The 20,567-nt window shown below is 41.0% G+C and overlaps 1 protein-coding gene across 2 annotated transcripts; it reads right to left on the bottom strand.

Moving 5' to 3' along the window:
- Window positions 1–114: 114 nt before the first annotated feature.
- Window positions 115–5,783, bottom strand: swi5 (SWI5 homologous recombination repair protein). 2 transcript variants are annotated; one of them, XM_067395670.1, is made up of 5 exons: window positions 5,555–5,783; window positions 5,425–5,479; window positions 5,157–5,266; window positions 1,758–1,852; window positions 115–1,487 (listed from the first exon to the last, which is right to left on the bottom strand). In XM_067395670.1, the coding sequence occupies exons 1-5, from the start codon at window positions 5,653–5,655 to the stop codon at window positions 1,387–1,389; spliced, it is 462 nt and encodes a 153-aa protein (XP_067251771.1). In that variant the 5' UTR covers window positions 5,656–5,783; the 3' UTR covers window positions 115–1,386. The 2 variants fall into 2 exon arrangements, with proteins under 2 accessions (XP_067251771.1, XP_067251772.1); XM_067395671.1 differs by having other exon boundaries at window positions 118–1,356.
- Between the last annotated feature and the right edge of the window lie 14,784 nt (window positions 5,784–20,567).

Raw genomic sequence — 20,567 nt, 5'->3', positions numbered from 1 at the left:
CTGGAGAAACGCATTGAAATGACTATGTCGAGACGTGGCTAATTGTTTTTTAATCAAAAGCATGAATTCATTTTCAGGAGGCATTCAAACACTGCTCATTTAACTTATTTACTGTTTCTTTGGAAAACTATCCATATTCTTTCTTAATGTGTGTTCCTGGTTTTATTGTGCACAATCAGTGCATATAACGTTACAAAAAAAAAAAGTCTGTCAATATAATCTTTAATCTAAATGCAATTACTGTAACTTCAATAAATGTAAGTAACCAGTCCTGCAGTCCAAGAAGGGTCAGTTAAAAGCACATGAGGTAACAGAGGCATACAGACATTTCTTGATTTGATTTCATACAGTATATCCAATTAACAGCGGATATCGTTAGATAGCAAAAACATTTTACAACTGTCAGTATAGTGAGGCAAATCTGCAATCAGTGTAGCAGATGGTTTTATCTATTGTTATCCAAAAATGTTGAGACACAGTCTATAAACCTCTATCATATCTTACATGAAATGTATTTATTCAACTTTCACACAGTTGGATCAGTTCTGTAACAAAACCTTTGAACAACCACACAAATGTGGCATATACACTTTGAAATGCATGCATTCGGTGGTTTTACATAGACAAATGAATAATAAAGCTAAACTGGACCCAACAGCAATACACAGTTCAATCGACTTGCTAATAGCACTTGTTTAAAGGAATCGTTCACCTGTAAATTAACATTTACTCACGGTCACATTGTTCCAAACATATATGACAGGTTTTCTTCTGTGGAACACAAAATGAGATGTTTCGAAAAATGTTCATGCTGCTCTTTTTCATACAATGAAAGCATAAGCATGGGTTGTAAAAGTAGAAATAGGAGTTGTATGAACACTGAAGTTTCATCTCATTTTTGGTTGAACTGAGAAAAAGTCATACAGGTTTGAAACAACATGAAGGTGTATAAATGATGACAAATGTAATTTTTGGGTGAACTGTTCCTTTAATTCACCAGATTTAAATTACAATCTCTCTCATGCACAATAACACCTCCCATTTGGTGAGGAAAACCCGGGAGACAATTCTTCTCACAATGTTGACAGAAGCCTATCAATGTCTTTGAAGAGTTATATGTATCATGGAATCAGTTTGACAGAGTTAATTTCACTGAAACGTCTTAATTTTACTCATTCAGCACAACAGCATGAAGAAAACAATACTGGCGGGTTTATTTGCTATAAATAAAAAGACAAAACACTAATAGTATTATGAGGCCTTTCAGTTCCTCAATTTCCTCTCACGAAGGTCAGTCGTCCAACTCGAGGCCAAAGTGACTGTATAAGTCTCGTGTGGTCACTCCACGCAGGCCAGCTGAGAGAAACAGAGAGACAGTTGTCTTTGTCAGTGGTCACATGGGGGAGAATGACGTGGCACAGACCCCCTCTGGCCCTCAGACCAGCTGAAGTCACCGTGAGGCCAGAGCAGGCAAGAAACTCTGCATGCTGGGAGTATGAAAGGGTCCATTATATTACGGAATACAACAGTAATACTGGAGGATGCCATTATCATAATCTTGACATTAGAGAGAAATGCCAAGCGTATGGATGCTGTAACCCACTTATATGAGTGGGATGGGAGAAATGTGTAGGCCACAAGTGTTTATGGAGAGCAGATGAAAGATCATCATGGTATGAAATATTTTTATGTTGGTATCAGACCAACATAACACCTTTGCATTTACTATTCAACACGATTGTTGCATCAAGTCTTACCTAATCTGCCCAGTAAAGTTTGTCCGATGTCTTTAATGTCATTGTATTCGTGCAGCAGGTCTATGTGCTGATCCAGCTCTTGTACAACAAATCCTCTGTAAATACAAGAACAGAATAACACAAGCTCAATTTAATCTAACAATAAATAACAATGAAATTCTTTCTTTATAGAATAACAATGTAGTTAACAGCAAATTATCTAAAAAGACCAGATTACAATGCACCCGGAAAGTATTCACAGCGCTTCACTTTTTCCACATTTTAGGTTACAGAGTTATTCCAAAATGGATTAAATTCATTATTTTTCTCAAAGTTCTACAAACAATGCCCAATAATGACAATGTCAAAGAAGGTTGTTTGAAATCTTTGCAAATTTATTAAAAAAAAAAAAAAAAAATCACATGTACATAAGTATTCACAGCTTTTGCCATGACACTCAAACTTGAGCTCAGGTCCATCCTGTTTCCACTAATCATCCTTGAGATGTTTCTACAACTTGATTGGAGTCCATCTGTGGTAAATTCAGTTGATTGGACATGATTTGACGAGGCACACACCTGTGACCTGTCTATATAAACGTCCCACAGTTAACAGTGCATGTCAGAGCACAAACCAAGCCATGAAGTCCGAGACAGGATTGTATGGAGGCACAGATCTGGAGAAAGGTACAGAAAAATTTCTGCAGCATTGAAGGTCCCAATGAGCACAGTGGCCTCCATCATCTGTAAATGGAAGAAGTTTAGAACCACCAGAACTCTTCCTAGAGCGAGCCGCCCGACCAAACCGATCGATCGGGGGAGAAGGGCCTTAGTCAGGTAGGTGACCAAGAACCCGATGGTCACTCTGACAGAGCTCCAGCGTTTCTCTGTGGAGAGAGGAGAACCTTCCAGAAGAACAACCATCTCTGCAGCACTCCATCAATTAGGCCTGTATGTAGAGTGGCCAGACGGAAGCCACTCCTCAGTAAAAAGCACATGACAGCCCGCCTGGAGTTTGCCAAAAGGCACCTGAAGGACCCTCCGACCATGAGAAACAAAATTCTCAAAGATCAAAACCATCCCTACAGTGAAGCATGGTGGTGGCAGCATCATGCTGTGGGGATGTTTTTCAGCGTCAGGAACTGGGAGACTAGTCAGGATCGAGGGGAAGATGATTGCAGCAATGTACAGAGACATCCTTGATGAAAACCTGTTCCAGAGTGCACTGGACCTCAGACTGGGGTGAAGGTTCATCTTCCAACAGGACAATGACCCTAATCACACAGACAAGATAACAAAGGAGTGGCAACGGAACAACTCTGTGAATGTCCTTGAGTGGCCCAGCCAGAGCCCAGACTTGAACCTGCCCAAAAATAAGTGTGTCCAGCTTGTAGCATCATACTCAAAAAGACTTGAGGCTTTTTGAGACCAAAGGTGCATCAACAAAGTACTGAGCAAAGGCTGTAAATACATATGTACATGTGAGGTGTGTCATTTGTTTTTGTTTTTTGCTATATAGTGACCTTTAATTTGGAGGATGAGAAACTGGGGGAGTGACTTTATTGCGTTGGATGTGTCAGTTTGCTCAGATCTGATTGGCCCAATTTCAGTTTGAGATCTCTTACCCAGAACAAAACCTGTCCCAGAGCAGGTTAGCCGTGGAGCGTAAATTACTATGGTGATGAACACCGCTAAAAGCCAAGTCACTTTCATGGTACCTAAAACCCAGGATAGGCGCAAACTAATCTGAAACTTACCTGGCTAGCCAGCTAATCCAGCTTCATGGTACAGGCCCCAAATCTCATGTATGCGTTTATGAATGTTTACATGTGAATAAAAGCCTAAATTAAATATGTGCATCATATATAGTGACTAATCCGCTTAATTCATATGGATGAGTCTCTTTATGAACTTTTCGAAGTGTCAAAAGTGGCAGTTGTGTGAACTGTCAATAATCTCTCCGATTTTATTTTAAATTATCTTAATTTGTGTTCCGAAGATGAACGGAAGTCTTACGGATGTGGAACAACATGAGGCTGAGTAACTGACAGAATTTTCATTTTTGGGTGAACTAACCCTTTAAGTTATTTTAATCCTGTAAAGCCTGACATACAAAATAATCATCAGAAAAATCTACATTTTTTTAAGTGGACTAGTTTTGATCATGTTGATAATTTAAAGGCCTTATAAATTTGTGGATAAATTTGATACAGTAGATGTTATAGTGTTAAAGGTGCCCTAGAACCAGTTTTTACAAGATGTAATATAAGTCTAAGGTGTCCCCTGAATGTGTCTGTGAAGTTTCAGCTAAAAATAGCCCATAGATTTTTTTTAAATTAAATTTTTTTAACTGCCTATTTTGGGGCATCATTAACTATGCACCGATTCAGGCTGCAGCCCCTTTAAATTGCGCGCTCCCTGCCCCTTGAGCTCTCGATGATAATACAGTGTATTTACAAAGTTCACACAGCTAATATAACCCTCAAATGGATCTTTACAAGATGTTCGTCATGCATACTGCATGCATGCGTCGGATTATGTGAGTATTGTATTTATTTGGATGTTTGCATTTGATTCTGAATGAGTTTGATAGTTTGCTCCGTGGTTAAAGCTAACATTACACACTGTTGGAGAGATTTATAAAGAATGAAGTTGTGTTTATGAATTATACAGACTGCAAGTGTTTTAAAATGAAAATAGTGACGGCTCTTGTCTCCGTGAATACAGTAAGAAACAATGGTAACTTTAACCACATTTAACAGTACATTAGCAACATGCTAACGAAACATTTAGAAAGACAATTTACAAATATCACTAAAAATATCATGTTATCATGGATCATGTCAGTTATTATTGCTCCATCTGCCATTTTTTGCTATTGTTCTTGCTTGCTTACCTAGTCTGATGATTCAGCTGTGCACAGATCCAGACGTTACAAATGAGATTTACACAAGGAGGAGGAAACATTGGTGTTTGAGACTCACTGTATGTCTTTTCCATGTACTGAACTCTTGTTATTCAACTATGCCAAGGTAAATTCAATTTTTGATTCTAGGGCACCTTTAATGATGCTGCTTTTGTTATTTTGGAGCGTCACAGCCTGAGTTCAATTCCATTTTATGGAAACGAGTCACCAGGATATTCTTGAAAACATATTTTGTGTCCCACAGAAAAAGGGGAATTATTGAGGAGTTTTCCCTTTTTAAAAGAGGCACTTGATTTCTAAAAAATGGAAGCCACTTAATATCTCTCACATTGTTTTTTTTCTGTAGTGTATTTTTTTTTTTCTTTCTGAATTTAGGATCTCCCAACCATCTGAAACTGTAAAAAAAAGAATTCTTAACCTAATATTAGATAGTAGTATCTTCAGTATGAACACACAACATCGCTTTTATCTCTCTTTCCCACATTCACTACCTACTCTTTTTCCAACAAGGCGATCTCTGTATCCAGCCGATCAAGCGTTTTCTTGAGCTCTTTGACTTCTTCCTCTGTGCACAAGGAAGATTTCACCAAATTAGGCTTCCGAACCTACGACAGACAAAAGACAATTTACCAAACATGCACCTTAATTCAAATATCTGTTATCAGTTATCAAACTCTCGTGAATTTCGGCATCATATCACAGGCTACTACTCTGCTAAAAGCACATACTCTGATCTGAAGATTCAATAACAGACTTTACGTACAGGAGATTTAAAACCTGAATTGACGCTCCTGGCGTTACACCTGGAATCTGCAGGTCTGCAAGGAATAATCAAACATTACTAAACACGTGAATAGACTTAAATTTATGCAGAATGGCTCTATTTTGTTTACCTTCTTCTTAAAGACACGCCCCCTTGTCTTGGCGTAACTTTGACGTGCGCATCATCTACAGTGGATTTGGTTTTCATTTCTAGTTCCGCGGTCGCATTCATTTCTTCGAAATCCACGTTAAGTGTCCCAACATTTGGATTATACGGTTTTAATATGCGAACAGCTGATGATTCACGCGAGTTCTGAGCACCCTCTTGACTGTAAACAGTCGCGTGCTGTTTCTGGTGGATAAATTCGCGCCTTGTAGCGTCATCATTCGTAATCGCTCTGATTGGTTCGCTCTGGTATGAGCCTTTTTGATTGGTCTATTGATGCACTTCCGGTGCACGTGCACGCCATACTCTTTGGTACAGCCAAATCCTGCGTCTCAAACAGCTCCCTAGCTTCCTAGGGTATACCCAGTATACCGTGTAAATGAATGTGGCCGACTCCCTGATCAGTGCCCTGACTACTGAACTAGGGAGCTGATTGAGATACACGCAAAAAATAAACACTAACAAGAAGCGACGCTCAATAGAAAGTACCATTGAAACGCTGGCGCCCAGCAGCGGCCTTGCGTTTCCGCCATTTTGTGGTGAAAGTGAATCGGCAGCCCACTAGTTTCTATGGCAACATCAACTGCTTTGTTAAAAAACCTGTAAATTAAAGCTGAAATCCAACCTGAATGATGACAACACAGAATAAAATACTATCACTAGTGATCAAATCCTTTTTACAGTTTATTTTACACACTTTGGGGCGGTTTCCTGGACAGGGTTTAAATTAAGCCTGGATAGGCCTTAATCTAGAATAGTTAATCGTGCCTTAAAAATGGCTTTCTGAAACACAGATTAAGTACAGATTACTAAAACTTGGACTATGGAGTCCAGACTTAAAATAAACTAGTTTAATTTAAAACCAACTGTGCTAATCTGAATTAGCACGAGAGAGGTTGCCTGTAAAACGTGGAATTAACCAAGAAAAGCTTAAAATTGCATGGAAATGAGAAGCAAATCCAAGAAAAACAATGGCAGCAGAAGAAGACTGCAATAATAATAATAAAAAACTAGTAAACAAGAGACAGTTCTTTTAAAACAAGCAAAATACATGTAAAACTGTAGGGGGGAAAAGAGAAATGTATGAATATAACAGCTTGATTTAGCAGTGTTGCCTAATGTCCGTTAAAGCAAAAGTGTTGTTTACTGATGATTTTATTTGAAAAATGTTCGCCGATTTTGGTGCGTAGTGTGAAGGATTCTATGGTCCAGTTAGTATTTTCACCCCATAATGGCGGCCGCGTTACCGGAACGCCATCTAGTGGCTGTTGCCCAAAAAGTATCAGAGTGTCGCCTCTTGGGTTCTAAGCTCTTTGGTACAGCTTGCTGGAAACAGATGTTGGTTTTGTAAGCAGGAGTCACAAACATACATTTGTACACTTATTTTTTAGTTGTATTTAAGCCAAATTATTTTAGTTTCAATTTTCATTAATTGTTTTTGAGTGTTTTCACAAAATTATTCAAACAACTGACACAATGGTCTTGTTTATTGAGGTTAACAATACACGATTCAAAATTCTTACTGTTTAAAATCACATACATGAAGTAAAATATGTCTTGTTATGTTATATTGTTTTCCACTGTCTAAAAGCTTTTTGTGATTCTTTAAAATTATATAAAGATCAACAAAGGCATCTTGGTTATTGCAATAACGGTAGTCCTAATTGATGTACAGTAGTAACATGACATGATTGTTTTTTTTTTTTGTTTTTTTTTTGTAAGATGTTAAAGGCATATCTATTAGATTATTATGTTTTTTTTATTATTATGTTATTATTATGATTATTATTATGTCCCCTGGTGAATCTGATATTCCACACACACACATGGATCATTACACTGAGAATGTGAGAAGTTTGGAAATAACTATACGGGTTTTGTTATGTTGCAGATAAAAAACCCATTGCAGACAGGCTACACCAGTAGTGTAATCAAAGCAGTTCCGTATTTGGTCGGTGGATGGCAGCATTTCACAATTTATGCAAAACAATTAAATGGGGACGATGGAATATTAGGAGTCATTATTAGTATTTAAAATATCTAATTTGGAAAGAGATTATTAGATCATCAACGTTTTAGAAATTAAACCACAACACAGTGTTTATAAAGAACATGGATAGCAAAACACTGCTTACAAGAGACAAAAATGTATAGTCTCACCAGTGAGTAATGGCAATTGATTGTGGGATGTTGAGTGAGTGACAGTCACCTGAAATTGTTAAAAATGATCTCATCATTGCACCAAACATTTATTTGAAAATGCTTCACATATATTTACACCCATAACCTGAATTTTATCCAAAAACAATGGATAATGAAATGTGAATTAGTATCAGTAATATCAAAGTAATGTATTTCAAAGACTTGTGGACTGTCTGGTAAAGAATAAACCACTATTTAAGTATGCAGAGGTAAAAGTGGGAACACTGTTTGGATACTGATATAGGACATGATCTCCACGTCCCACATGAGACTGACACCATTGTCTCTTTCTAAATCACTGCACACAATTAAAATGTCCTTAATTTGATTAACAAACTGTATTATGTGGAAGGACAGTATTTTAGATAAATAGCTACATGATGTAAACTTAACACAAGAACTACAAGGAATATAATAATGAATAAAATCACATTAACACTATGTAAGGTGTTGCTAAGGTGTGTTTTTAGTTCAGAACAGCTTTACTCGAAGGACTGCTGCAATACACGAGATATGAGGTATTACATGGTTCTCTGAGAAGACTTCAGTTTTAGAGGAAAGAATGAGAAGGTGGAAATTTACTTTGTGCTCCAGATTTCCCCTGACATTTAGATGTAGCTGTTAAACTTTATCACCTCTGCCAGTGTTTCAGAGTCTCTCCTACACGGGGACAAACAGCAAGAAAGAATTGTGTGAAAGTCGTACATCAAACAGTTGATCTGTCGCTAGTGCTTGTCTGAAGGGACGTGTTTATGACATCTAGAGGGCCTGAAAGATTTACAGATGTCTTTCAGTTCAACAAGATGATATGAGACCCATCTGACAGTATGGAGAAAAAAGTTATTTATATATATATATATATATATATATGTGTGTGTGTGTGTGTGTGTGTGTTTATTATATATATATATATATAGGAACAAAAAACACTCAAAACTACAATCTCTGAATATATTGCAGAATTGAGAACTGGGAGGAAAAAAACATTTAAATAATACAATATATTTATAATATATTGTAAATAATACATATTATTTATAATGTGTAATAAATTAATTTATCTTAATTTAATTTAATTATGAAATATTATAAATAATTCTGTCCCTTTTAAATTTGGGAAGAAATGTGGCCTGGACTTGTTTTTGTATGATTTGCTCATTGAGCTGCATTAAATATTTATTTGCAAAGTGTTTTCATCTTTATTAATTCATAAAACATAACTGGAAAACAACTAAACAAAATATATAGTGTTTTTAAAACAATTTCCCCAACTCTCTGCACTAGGTCATGATGTAACATGTATGATGTATGGTTTCTGATGTAATCATATGCAACTTAGCAAAACACTTACCTTTACTATATGCTGCAGATTTTTCTTGCTCAGGGCTGTTTCAGACAAACTGATTCAGCATTCACTGGACACATAATATCTGTTCTAGACTTGGGGGGCAAGATAACGTAACAATGATATTTATTAACAATCAGCAAGCAAAATATTGTAAGTTAAAGTTCTTTGGCGTAGGCCCTGTCCGTAGCTCACATCCTAAAGGGTTGCGGACTCTGCATTTCCTATCTGAAAAGGAAGGCAGGGGTGTAGCTGACCCCCTGGGAGGTATGGACAGGGACCATCCTGGTGGTGGTGGGGAGGATGGAAGTGAAGTTTGGTGTCAGCATCTACGAACTCAGACATGTGTAAGTACTGATCTTTTATACTCCAAGTGTTAGATAGTGATTGGTTAGATCTAAACTAATAGGTGATGTAACATTGATTCTTCCTGACAGAACTTAGGCTAGAGCTTTCATTTCAAAATCTGCTATCTGATGCTGAATATCTTGTGAGCTTGTAGCCATTTCAAGAGCCGCCTGCCTATGGTTGAATGGGCAGTGTCGAAGGAAGAAGGCTTTAAATAATTTAATTAAAGGAAAAGGACAAATTAATCCATTTGGCCGGCACTCTTGAGCCATGTTTATTTGTTCTCTCTCCATACAAAGAGCCGGAGGATGTGAGGATAGGATGAAAATCTTTCTCCAGATTTAAACAAACAAGTCTTCAGATCTCACACCAAACAAAAAATACATTTTATTTCATTGTGTCTGTTTATGTCTGCAGAATTACAAAAACCTGCTGATAAGACCAGCAGGAAAGGCGGTTTTATGCTGGTTATTGATGGTTTGGTTCTTGTTTAAGCCTAGTCATAGTTGACAAAGGAAGACTGGCTGGTTAGTTAAAGGAATCGTTCATGCAAAAATGAAAATTCAGAATTTTCAGTTTTTGATTTATTTTTCTTTTTAAATAAGTCTTTAAATGAATTACCTTGTTTTGCCCATGTCTTCTTGTATTCACTCTTGACTGAAGCAAGCGGTATGTAATTGGTAGGGTCTGAAATAAAGCAATTTAATGGTGAGAGAATGACTCAGTTTCATTAAAAGGGTCTGTAACAATCTTAGAACAAAATGCTGATCCAAGAATATATATAGTATTGCTGTCAATCAATTAAAAAAATTAACCAATTAATTGCACATTTTTTCTATAATTATTAATTACAGGAATAATGTGCAGTTAATTAATAATTTTTTCTTTAATCCTGAATTGAGCAGTTTAGTCCACATTTTCTGAAGAGACACGATCACTTTATATGATGAACAGTTTGAATTTAGGCTGTTATTCACATAAAAACATTCATTAAAGGGATAGTTCACCCAAAAAATAAAATTTGATGTTTATCTGCTTACCCCCAGTGCATCCAAGATGTAGGTGACTTTGTTTTTTCAGTAGAACACAAATGATGATTTTTAACTCCAACCGTTGCCAAACTTGTCTATGCAAGTTTTATTTTCTCTTATAGCAGAAGTTCCCGTCCACTAGCATTATTTGACTGACAGACGGCAGCGGTTGCAGTTAAAAATCATCATTTGTGTTCTACTGAAGAAACAAAGTCACCTACATCTAGGATGCCCTGGGGGTAAGCAGATAAACATCAAATTTTCATTTTTGGGTGAACTATCCCTTTAACTCAAGACATCAGTTGTGGTAAACAGAAGCTCAAGCATGTTTGCTTGACATGCGAGAAACAATGAGGTTCATTCTCATGTGTTAAGCAGTGCGTTTGAGCTTCCGGAAGAGGTTTGTTCTCGCGTGTGAAGCAGGTTCAATGAGCTTTTGTTTATCTTTGCTGATTAATGTTTATATGTGAATAAAAGCTTAAATTCAATCTGTTCATCATATAAAGCGACCGATTTGGACTAAACCGCTCAATTCATATGGATTAATTTTACAATCTCTTTATGAACTTTTTGAAGCGTCAAAGTGGTAGTCACATAGCTGTCTATAGAGGGATGGAAAGCTCTCAGATTTCATCAAAAATATCTTCATTTGTGTTTCAAAGATGAACGAAAGTCTTACGGTTGTAGAACGACATGAGGGGTGAGTAATTAATGACAGAAGTTTCATTTTGGGGTGAACTAACCCTTTCATTTTAATTCACCAAAAACATTATCTCAAATATATCTTGAATGCCTTGAATGCAATTACATTTAATCATGTCTGAAATTCATATAATGAATCCACCTCAGAGAAATATCTACAGCTCTTACCCCTGTGTCACTGTCAAGGACCCGACACACCCTCTTTATGTCGGCTCTTTAAGGAGGGAATGGAGAGAGGCCAAGAGATCATTGACAGAGGGAATGAGGTTCATCTCAGTGAGATATAATTCAAGGCATGACATAAAACATCAATACTCCTCCAGAGGTCTGGCCAGCACAGCTGCATGCTCGGAAACATTATGGCCTTAAATAATTCAACACAGGAAGAAACCCCTTTATTTTAGTGAAAATTCACATCTGACTTTCAACTCTTCTAAACATACATACATATCGTCATGATATAAGTAATCTATACATGTGTTTAATTATAATACAGTGTCTTTATGACGCATTCATTTTTTCCCATAATTTTGTGTGCTTATTAATATAATATAATATAATATAATATAATATAATATAATATAATATAATATAATTAGAAATATTATTCATTTTAGTGTTAGTATTCAAACTCTTCATTGTGACACAACAAAGTTCAGATCCTACATACCTCTCCATTATCATTGAATTGTGAACGTGATTGGAGTGTCAAATTGACTTGATTAGACATGATTTAGGAAAGCACACATTTGTCTAAACTACGAGACAGATAAAGCTGCAGTGACTTTGGCATATGAAAAGTCTTTGAGAGCCCCAGCCAACTCCGAAGCACAGGGAACCCAGAGGACAGTGGATTGATCCCAATTCAATCTGACAGAGAGCACATCCAAAACAACACATATACAATGACTGGACTGCTATGCAACAAAACGAAAGCCAACACATCATCTAAATAATTATTGGATATTATGCAATAAAATAAAGAGAAAGAAATGAATGTTTTTATAGTTTGTTTTGTCCATACTATGTGCTAACAAACAGCTAACAGCCTCATTAAAGGTAGGGTAGGCAATTTCGGAGAGGCTAGCAATAGCAAGCTAGCTTTGAAAGCGTGAGATCCAACCCTGCCTTCAGAGCCTCTTCAAAGCCACGCCTCCTTCAAAACAAAGCATCACAAGACGAGTGATGACATTAAATTACCTTGTCTCAAAGCACATTACATTACAATAATAATAATAACCATGAACAACTTACAGAGCTCTAGTTGTACCACCTGACTGCTGCAAATTAATTTCAGTGTTAAGAGTTGTGGTCATAGAAATGCATAAATCCGAGTCTGAGGATGTCAACAGCTCCAGTCACAGATTGCCATTTTGTAATTAAGGTTATGACAGTTTTTTTTTTTTTTTTTTACGACATCACCAAGTGGCAAACTGTCCAGCATAATACCAAATATTAGGGCTGACCAATATATCGCATGCGATTGTCACACGCATTTCGTCAGTAAAGCCGGTTCCCTGATTAGCCTACCACTAAATCACCATCACCTGCTTTCAAATGGAGCAGCATTTAATAGACAGAGCCGTAGTTCACTGACAAACCACGCAATATCGCGTTCATTATCAAAGGCGATTCATCTGCGATATGAACGCGATATTGCGTGGTTTGTCAGTGAACTACGGCTCTGTCTATTAAATGCCGCTCCATTTGAAAGCAGGTGATGGTGATTTAACGGTAATCAGGGAACCGGCTTTACTGATGAAATGCGTGTGACAATCACATGCAATATATCGGTCAGCCCTACCAAATATATTAATTAATGTTAACAAACCAATCCTTATTGGTTAGTGTTAGCAATAAAACCAATGTCAGATTTGCTAAAGATCAGTTAAATGTTGTATTAAGTTTATTGTGTCAATTCATGTTAATTGACAAGGATTGTGTTGCTTACCTGATGTTCTCTTTATGTGATGCTGCTGGCAAATGTCAGAAAGACCAAGAATTTGTGAGGAAAAGTAACCAAAAAAGTAAAGGAAAATGTTGACATTCAAATTCATTTAATTGATCGGATTCAATTTATATAATGCTAAATGCCAATAGTTTATTAGATGTATAATATTTTTTTCATGTCTGTTTTGTTCAAGTTTATGTTTTCATGACTTTTATTTTGTAGTTTTTAGTCATGTTTCATGTTCCTGTTTGTCATGCCCTCTTGTGATCTTGTCATCTGCTTCCTTGCTTAATGTGTCATGTTATGATTGGTTGCTTCATGTGTCTTGTTTTCATTGGTTCATTGTGTTCAGGTTTTTCTTTTTGTATAAATAGCCCTCATGTTTCCATTGTTGGCTTGTCATGTTGACAGTGTAACCCGCTGCTAACGAGTCCAGTTCAGTCAAGTGTAGTTCACGTTATATTCATGTTATGTTCTCAGTCAAGTTTACTTCAGTCATTGTCTTGTTTTCTTCACTTTGGATAATAAAGTTATTGTCTCAAAAGAAAGAGTCGACTCTGAATCTCTTAAATGAGTCATTTGTAATTCGAATCCCATTTCCGTGAAGTTCATACGTCACAAGTTAACACATTTGCATAATGCTCACCTACATTCTACATGGACATCCCACGAGAACTTGAACACCCCTCAAATACTGTAGCTGCCTGGTTCGTATTGTGTACATATCGAAAAGATGCTGTTCCCTTTCGTGGGAACTATCGACGCTGCATGAAACGCATTGGGAACCTTCTGCGTGATATCGTCATTGAAGCACTCCTGTATCCAACCAATCGTGTAACGAGACGTCAGAGGCGGGTGACGTCACGGACCAGGAAACTATAAAGCATGCCCGGATGCAGAGAACGCTAGCTTCTGTTATCTTCAGCAAGCGCTCTATGTTATCCCGTGTGTCTTATTTATTGTTGTCTGTCCATATATATATATATTTCTCTGGTCTCACTCTTCGTCTGAGGACAAGAGTTGCAGCAACAAGTGTGTGTGTGTCTAAAGATCGCTGTTGTGCGTCTTATTGTTTGTCATTCTCTCTCTCTCTCTTTGTCTGAGGACAAGAGGTGCAGTACAAACATACATACATACACACCCATAAGACACAAATATAAAAGTAAGAAATGGCGGATGAAAGCAGCAAGCGATTCAGGAAGTGTGTGCATCCCTGTACTCGCTTTATCCCCGACGGGGATACACACGATATGTGTGTTATTTGCCTGGGGTTTGAGCACGCGCAGTCAGCTCTCGAGGGAGCTGTCTGCGTGCATTGTGAAAGGCTCACCCTCAGAGTGCTGCGATCTCGCCGGGCACTCTTTGATAAAGCGGAGGGTGCCTCGGTTGGTGTCCCCCGCGGATCGGGTCCCGCTGCTGCCGAGGCAGAGCGAAGGCTCCATTCGTGGGGTTCACAAATGGATCTGGCAGCGGGGGTTGAGACGGGCCCCGCCCTATCTCTCCCTTTAGCTGCCAGACCCACTGTCTCTCCTGCCGTGGTGGAAGCACGCCCAGCGGTTTCTTCCCCTCGGGGAGAGACATCGGCACTTCATCTGTCTTCATCTGAGGATGTTGACGTGATGAGTGTCGAAGCAGCGGATGAGGAACCGCCATCCTCTTCCGCTGCACATGAGGAGCTCATGGAGGTAGTGGCCAGAGCTGTTGCCAAATTAAATATTAGCTGGCCAGAAGCAGAGCGGGGAGATGTAAATCCCAAAAGCGAATTCGATGAGCGCTTTCTCCCCGCGCGGTCACTACCTCCACGTCGGTGCTTGCCGTTCTTTCCGGATCTACACACTGAGGTGTCTAGATCTTGGAACAGACCGGTTCAGCATAGAGTGCTCAGCCCCCAGACCTCGGTCTATAGTAATATCGTGGGGCTGAAACAGTGTGGCTATGCGGCGATGCCCCGGGTTGAAGAGACGCTCGCGGGCTATCTCTCACCCGAGTCGGCGTCGTCCCTAAAAGCACCGACGTTGCCCACCAAGCCCCTTAAGACTACATCTAACTTGGTGGGCAAAGCTTATGCGGCAGCAGGGCAGGCAGCAGCGTGTCTTCACACCATGGCGCTGCTGCAAGCTTATCAAGCTGAAGTGCTGGGGGAAATAGATGCCAGCGGGGAGGCCACATTTGAGTGTATCCAGGAACTGCGCATGGCGACAGACCTGGCTCTCCGTGCCACCAAGGAGACGGCTAAGGAAGTGGGCCGTTCTATGGCAGCCCTGGTGGCCACGGAGAGGCACTTGTGGCTGAACCTCTCCGACATAAGGGACAGAGATAAGTCTGCCCTTATGGACGCGCCGCTGTCTCCTGCGGGCCTCTTCGGTGACGCAGTTACAACTGTCGTCGAGAGGTTCCAGGAGACCAAGAAACAATCTGTGGCGTTTCAGAGGTTCCTCCCCCGCCGGTCTAAAATCCCCGCCGAGACTGTTGGGCGGGAGCAGTCTCGGCCCGCAACGAGCTCCTCAGCGCACCACAGAGCGCAGCAAAAGATCAGTGTGGCCGCCCGTGCTCCCCCACGTAGAGGGGGAGGGTTGGCCTGCACTTGATTCGGCTGACTTCTGCCGGCACGCCGTTTCAGAGCGCCGAGCCAAGTGCTCAAAAAACACCAGAGGCCAGTCTCGAGAGACTGGTTCCCTTAGTAGATTTTCTAGAAGAATGGAAAACTCTACCGAATATATCAAATTGGGTGCTGCTCATGATAGAAAAGGGGTACAGAATTCAGTTCGGGTCTCGCCCGCCCAGATTCAATGGGGTCCTTCCCACAGTGGTGACCCCCGAGCAGTCTCTGGTTATGGAACAGGAAGTTATGACACTTTTGCAAAAAGGAGCTATAGAAAGGGTTCCTCCTCCCAGCAAGCTGTCAGGCTTTTACAGCCGCTACTTCATAGTTCCAAAGAAGGATGGGGACTTCGTCCTATCATAGATTTACGGGTGTTAAATCAGTCTGTACAAAAACTGAAATTCAAGATGCTTACACTCAAACAGATCATTCCCCAAATCAGGTCCGAGGACTGGTTTGTGACGATAGACTTGAAAGATGCATACTTTCATGTGTCCATCCATCCTTCTCATTGGAAGTTCCTCAGGTTTGCTTTCGGGGGCGAAGCTTACCAGTACAAGGTTCTTCCGTTTGGCTTATCATTATCACCCCGCACATTCACGAAGTGCGTGGATGCAGCCCTGGCTCCTTTGAGACTCCAGGGCATTCGCATACTGAATTACATCGACGATTGGTTGATTCTAGCTCGCTCAGAGCAACAAGCAGTTCAACATCGAGATGTTGTTCTGTCTCACATGAAAAGGCTTGGGCTGAGGCTCAATACCAAGAAGAGTGTGCTGATACCGGCTCAGACCACCAATTATCTAGGTGTTATGTGGGATTCCACAATAATGCGGGCACGTCTGACTCCTGCCCGTGTGAGCTCTGTTCTGTCAGCCGTAAAAGGGGTGAAGTTAGGCCAGTCTCTCACTGTGAAACAGTTTCAGAAACTGTTGGGTCTAATGGCAGCTGCGTCCAACATAATTCCTTTTGGCCTCCTGCATACGAGACCCCTACAGTGGTGGCTCAGGACCAGGGGGTTTTCCCCGAGGGGGAACCCTTTTCGAATGATCAAAGTCACACGGCGATGCCTTCGTGCTCTAGCCGTGTGGAAAGACCCCTGGTTCCTGTCCCAGGGTCCCGTGTTGGGAGCCTCTGGTCGTCGCGCAATGCTTACGACAGACGCTTCCCTCACGGGCTGGGGAGCGATCATGAGCGGTCGCTCAGCTCAGGGTCTTTGGGAGGACCATCATCTCTCCTGGCATATAAATCGGCTGGAGATGATGGCGGTGTTTCTAGCACTAAAACACTTTCTCCCAGACCTGAGAGACCATCATGTGCTGGTCCGCACAGACAATATGTCAGTGGTCTCTTATATAAACCATCAGGGGGTCTACGGTCTCGCCAACTAAATTACTTGGCCCGTCGGATCCTCCTGTGGTCTCAGGGGAAGCTGCTTTCGTTGAAGGCAGCCTATATCCCCGGGAGTCAGAATGTGGGGCGGACGCCCTGTCGAGGCAGGGGCCGAGGCCCGGGGAGTGGAGACTCCATCCAGAAGTGGTGGATCTCATTTGGAAAAACTTTGGTCAAGCACAAGTAGACCTGTTTGCTTCGGGAGAGTCAACCCAGTGTCCGCTCTGGTACTCCTCACGCATCCAGCACCCCTGGGTCTGGATGCCATGGTACAGACGTGGCCGAGGCTACGTCTGTACGCATTTCCCCCGTTCGCTCTGCTCCCACGAGTCCTGGAGAAAGTACGCCAGGAAGGGGTCAGCCTGATACTGGTGGCCCCATACTGGCCGACCCGCATATGGTTCTCGGACTTGGTGTCCATGATAGACGGCGCTCCGATGGAGCTCCCCTTGAGACAGGATCTTCTATCTCAGGCGGGCGGCGCGATAATACATCCCCGCCCAGAACTATGGAAACTATGGGCCTGGCCTCTGAGGGGGACAGGTTCATAGAAGCTGGTCTCTCATCTGAGGTTGTTGAGACCATACTTAGCTCCAGGGCTCCCTCCACGAGGAAGCTTTACTCTTATAAGTGGAATCTATTCTCTACCTCGTGTAGACAACATGAAACGGACCCTGTCCGTGCTCCTATCAGCTTTGTGCTATCTTTTCTCCAAGAAAAATTCTCGGAGGGCTTATCCTATTCAACCTTGAAGGTTTATGTTGCGGCTATATCAGCCTATCATTTTGGGGGGGATTCCTCGGTCGGTCGAGACCCCCTCGTGTCACGCTTCCTCCGTGGTACACTGAGGCTGAGGCCTCCAGTGCGCACAAGGACCCCGGTCTGGGACTTATCAGTGGTTCTACATGGGTTAGCTGAGGCTCCCTTTGAACCGCTGGAGGAGGTGTCTGCAAAGTTTCTGACTTTAAAGACGATATTTTTACTTGCTATTACTTCTCTAAAAAGAATTGGAGATCTTCAGGCCCTTTCAGTGGCCCCCTCGTATCTGGAGTTCGCTCCTGGAATGGTGAGGGCATTTCTTCATGCTAGACCTGGCTATGTGCCTAAGGTCCCCACCAATGTCCCGGGTCCCATTGTGCTTCAAGCTTTTCATCCTCCTCCTTTTATATCCTCGGATCAGGAAAAACTAAATCTGCTTTGCCCAGTGAGGGCTTTGGACGCTTATGTCCACAGAGCTGCCCTGTGGCGTAAAACAGAGCAATTGTTCGTCTGTTACGGTTCTCCTAATAAAGGTGGACCGGCGTCCAAGCAGAGGATGAGCAAGTGGGTGGTTGAGGCCATCTCACTTGCATATAAAGCGGTCGGACAGTCCTCTCCCTTTAACATCCGCGCTCATTCCACAAGGGGTATGGCGGCATCAAGAGCTTTGATGTCTGGCGTCTCTATGAGTGACGTTTGTGATGCAGCTGGATGGTCAAGCCAGCACACATTTATCAAATATTATAACCTTGATGTGGGCTCCACTCCGGGGTCCTCCGTACTGTCGAGCTAACATAACAAGCATTTGAAGTACGGCACAGTTGGGATTATGCGTTCCCAATGCGTTTCACGCAGCGTCGATAGTTCCCACGAAAGGGAACGTCTCGGGTTACGGATGTAACCCTGGTTCCCTGAGTAAGGGAACGAGACGCTGCGTCTCTCGCCGTACCCCTGCATGCTTGCGAGTGCTTGCTTCAGATTTTCCACAGAAGCTAGCGTTCTCTGCATCCGGGCATGCTTTATAGTTTCCTGGTCCGTGACGTCACCCGCCTCTGACGTCTCGTTACACGATTGGTTGGATACAGGAGTGCTTCAATGACGATATCACGCAGAAGGTTCCCAATGCGTTTCACGCAGCGTCTCGTTCCCTTACTCAGGGAACCAGGGTTACATCCGTAACCCGAGACGTTTTCTGCTCTGCAAAAGCAAATTCTTTTTGTAAACACTTCCAAAGGATGAGGATGTGAAGAGTCTGTGGATAAAATTACCACAGCGATACAACAGCAATATAACCTACTGTGGATTACTTCTCAAATCTCTGTGAGGTCGAAATGGAATTTACAAAATGCTTCTCCATTAAAGATGGGACAGTACCCACTTTATTTGGACCAACTTAATTCACAGAATCACAACCTGTAAGTATGATTATTTATTGATGTATATATTTTATACAGAGTGTTCAAAATGTGTTTTAGCTACATTGTGTATATATCTCCGGCTAACACGCTAACTCATGTATTGTCTGACTGAATTACTTCTGCTAATCAACTGTGGCCCACTGTTACCTAAAAATGTGTTTATTAATGCTGATTGTCTGTCATTCATACTACTTTGAGTAATGATTAAGGATGGAGCAAGATTTGTTTTACAAACTTTAATGTTACTTACATCAGTCATTCATGTTAGTGCTCGGCTAAAATATGCGCTGTTATTGATACAGTTAATAATACAGTTCCCACATGTGCACCGCAATAAATTAGTAATTGATGGACATACACTTGTTAATGCTGATGTAGAGGAATTATAGCTGCAACATCTCATGATGAAGGTTAAACTGAGTAGCGTATCACAGAGAAACGCCCTGCTCAAGTCATCTTTGTGATGGAGTTTCGGGTTGAATAACTAATTCTTCCAATATTTCATCATCAGACTCACATTCAGATTGATATGGTAAAATTGACGCAGTCATTACTGTCTTTACAGTTTGTACAATCGCTGAGCTTTAGGAAGCCACCGGAGCTGAAGTTCAGTTATGGTAATGGTTGTTTGTTTCCGCATACGCTGTAAGCAGTAGACCAATTACAACAGACTGGGCTGTCTGGACATTCAGAGCAGAGCAGGCTCGCGGTTTTGTGCCGAATTCTGACCCCCACCAAATTATTACCCCCTAGTACTGGTAGGTTTAGGATTAGTTGTGGGGGATGGGTTAGGATTAGGGGTGGGGTCAGGATTAGTCATTTAGGTAGCAACCTTAAAAGGAACACTCCACTCTTTTTTTGAAAATAGACTCATTTTCCAACTCCCCTAGAGTTAAACTTTTGAGTTTTACCGTTTTCACATCCATTCAGCCGATCTCCGGGTCTGGCGGTACCACTTTTAGCATAGCTTAGCATAGTTCATTGAATCCGATTAGACCGTTAGCATCTCGCTCAAAAATGACCAAAGAGTTTTGATATTTTTCCTATTTAAAACTTGACACTTCTGTAGTTACATTGTGTACTAAGACAGACGGAAAATGAAAAGTTGTAATTTTCTAGGCCGATATGGCTAGGAACTATATTCATTTCAGCGTAATAATCAAGGAACTTTGCTGCCGTTCCATGGGTAATGATATTATGCGCGATGATATTATGCGGCGTCTCTCAC

The sequence above is a fragment of the Chanodichthys erythropterus genome, chromosome 10 (genome assembly GCF_024489055.1).
Source record: "Chanodichthys erythropterus isolate Z2021 chromosome 10, ASM2448905v1, whole genome shotgun sequence".
Classification (NCBI taxonomy): Eukaryota; Metazoa; Chordata; class Actinopteri; order Cypriniformes; family Xenocyprididae; genus Chanodichthys; species Chanodichthys erythropterus.
This window is presented reverse-complemented; position numbering and strand designations above follow the sequence as displayed.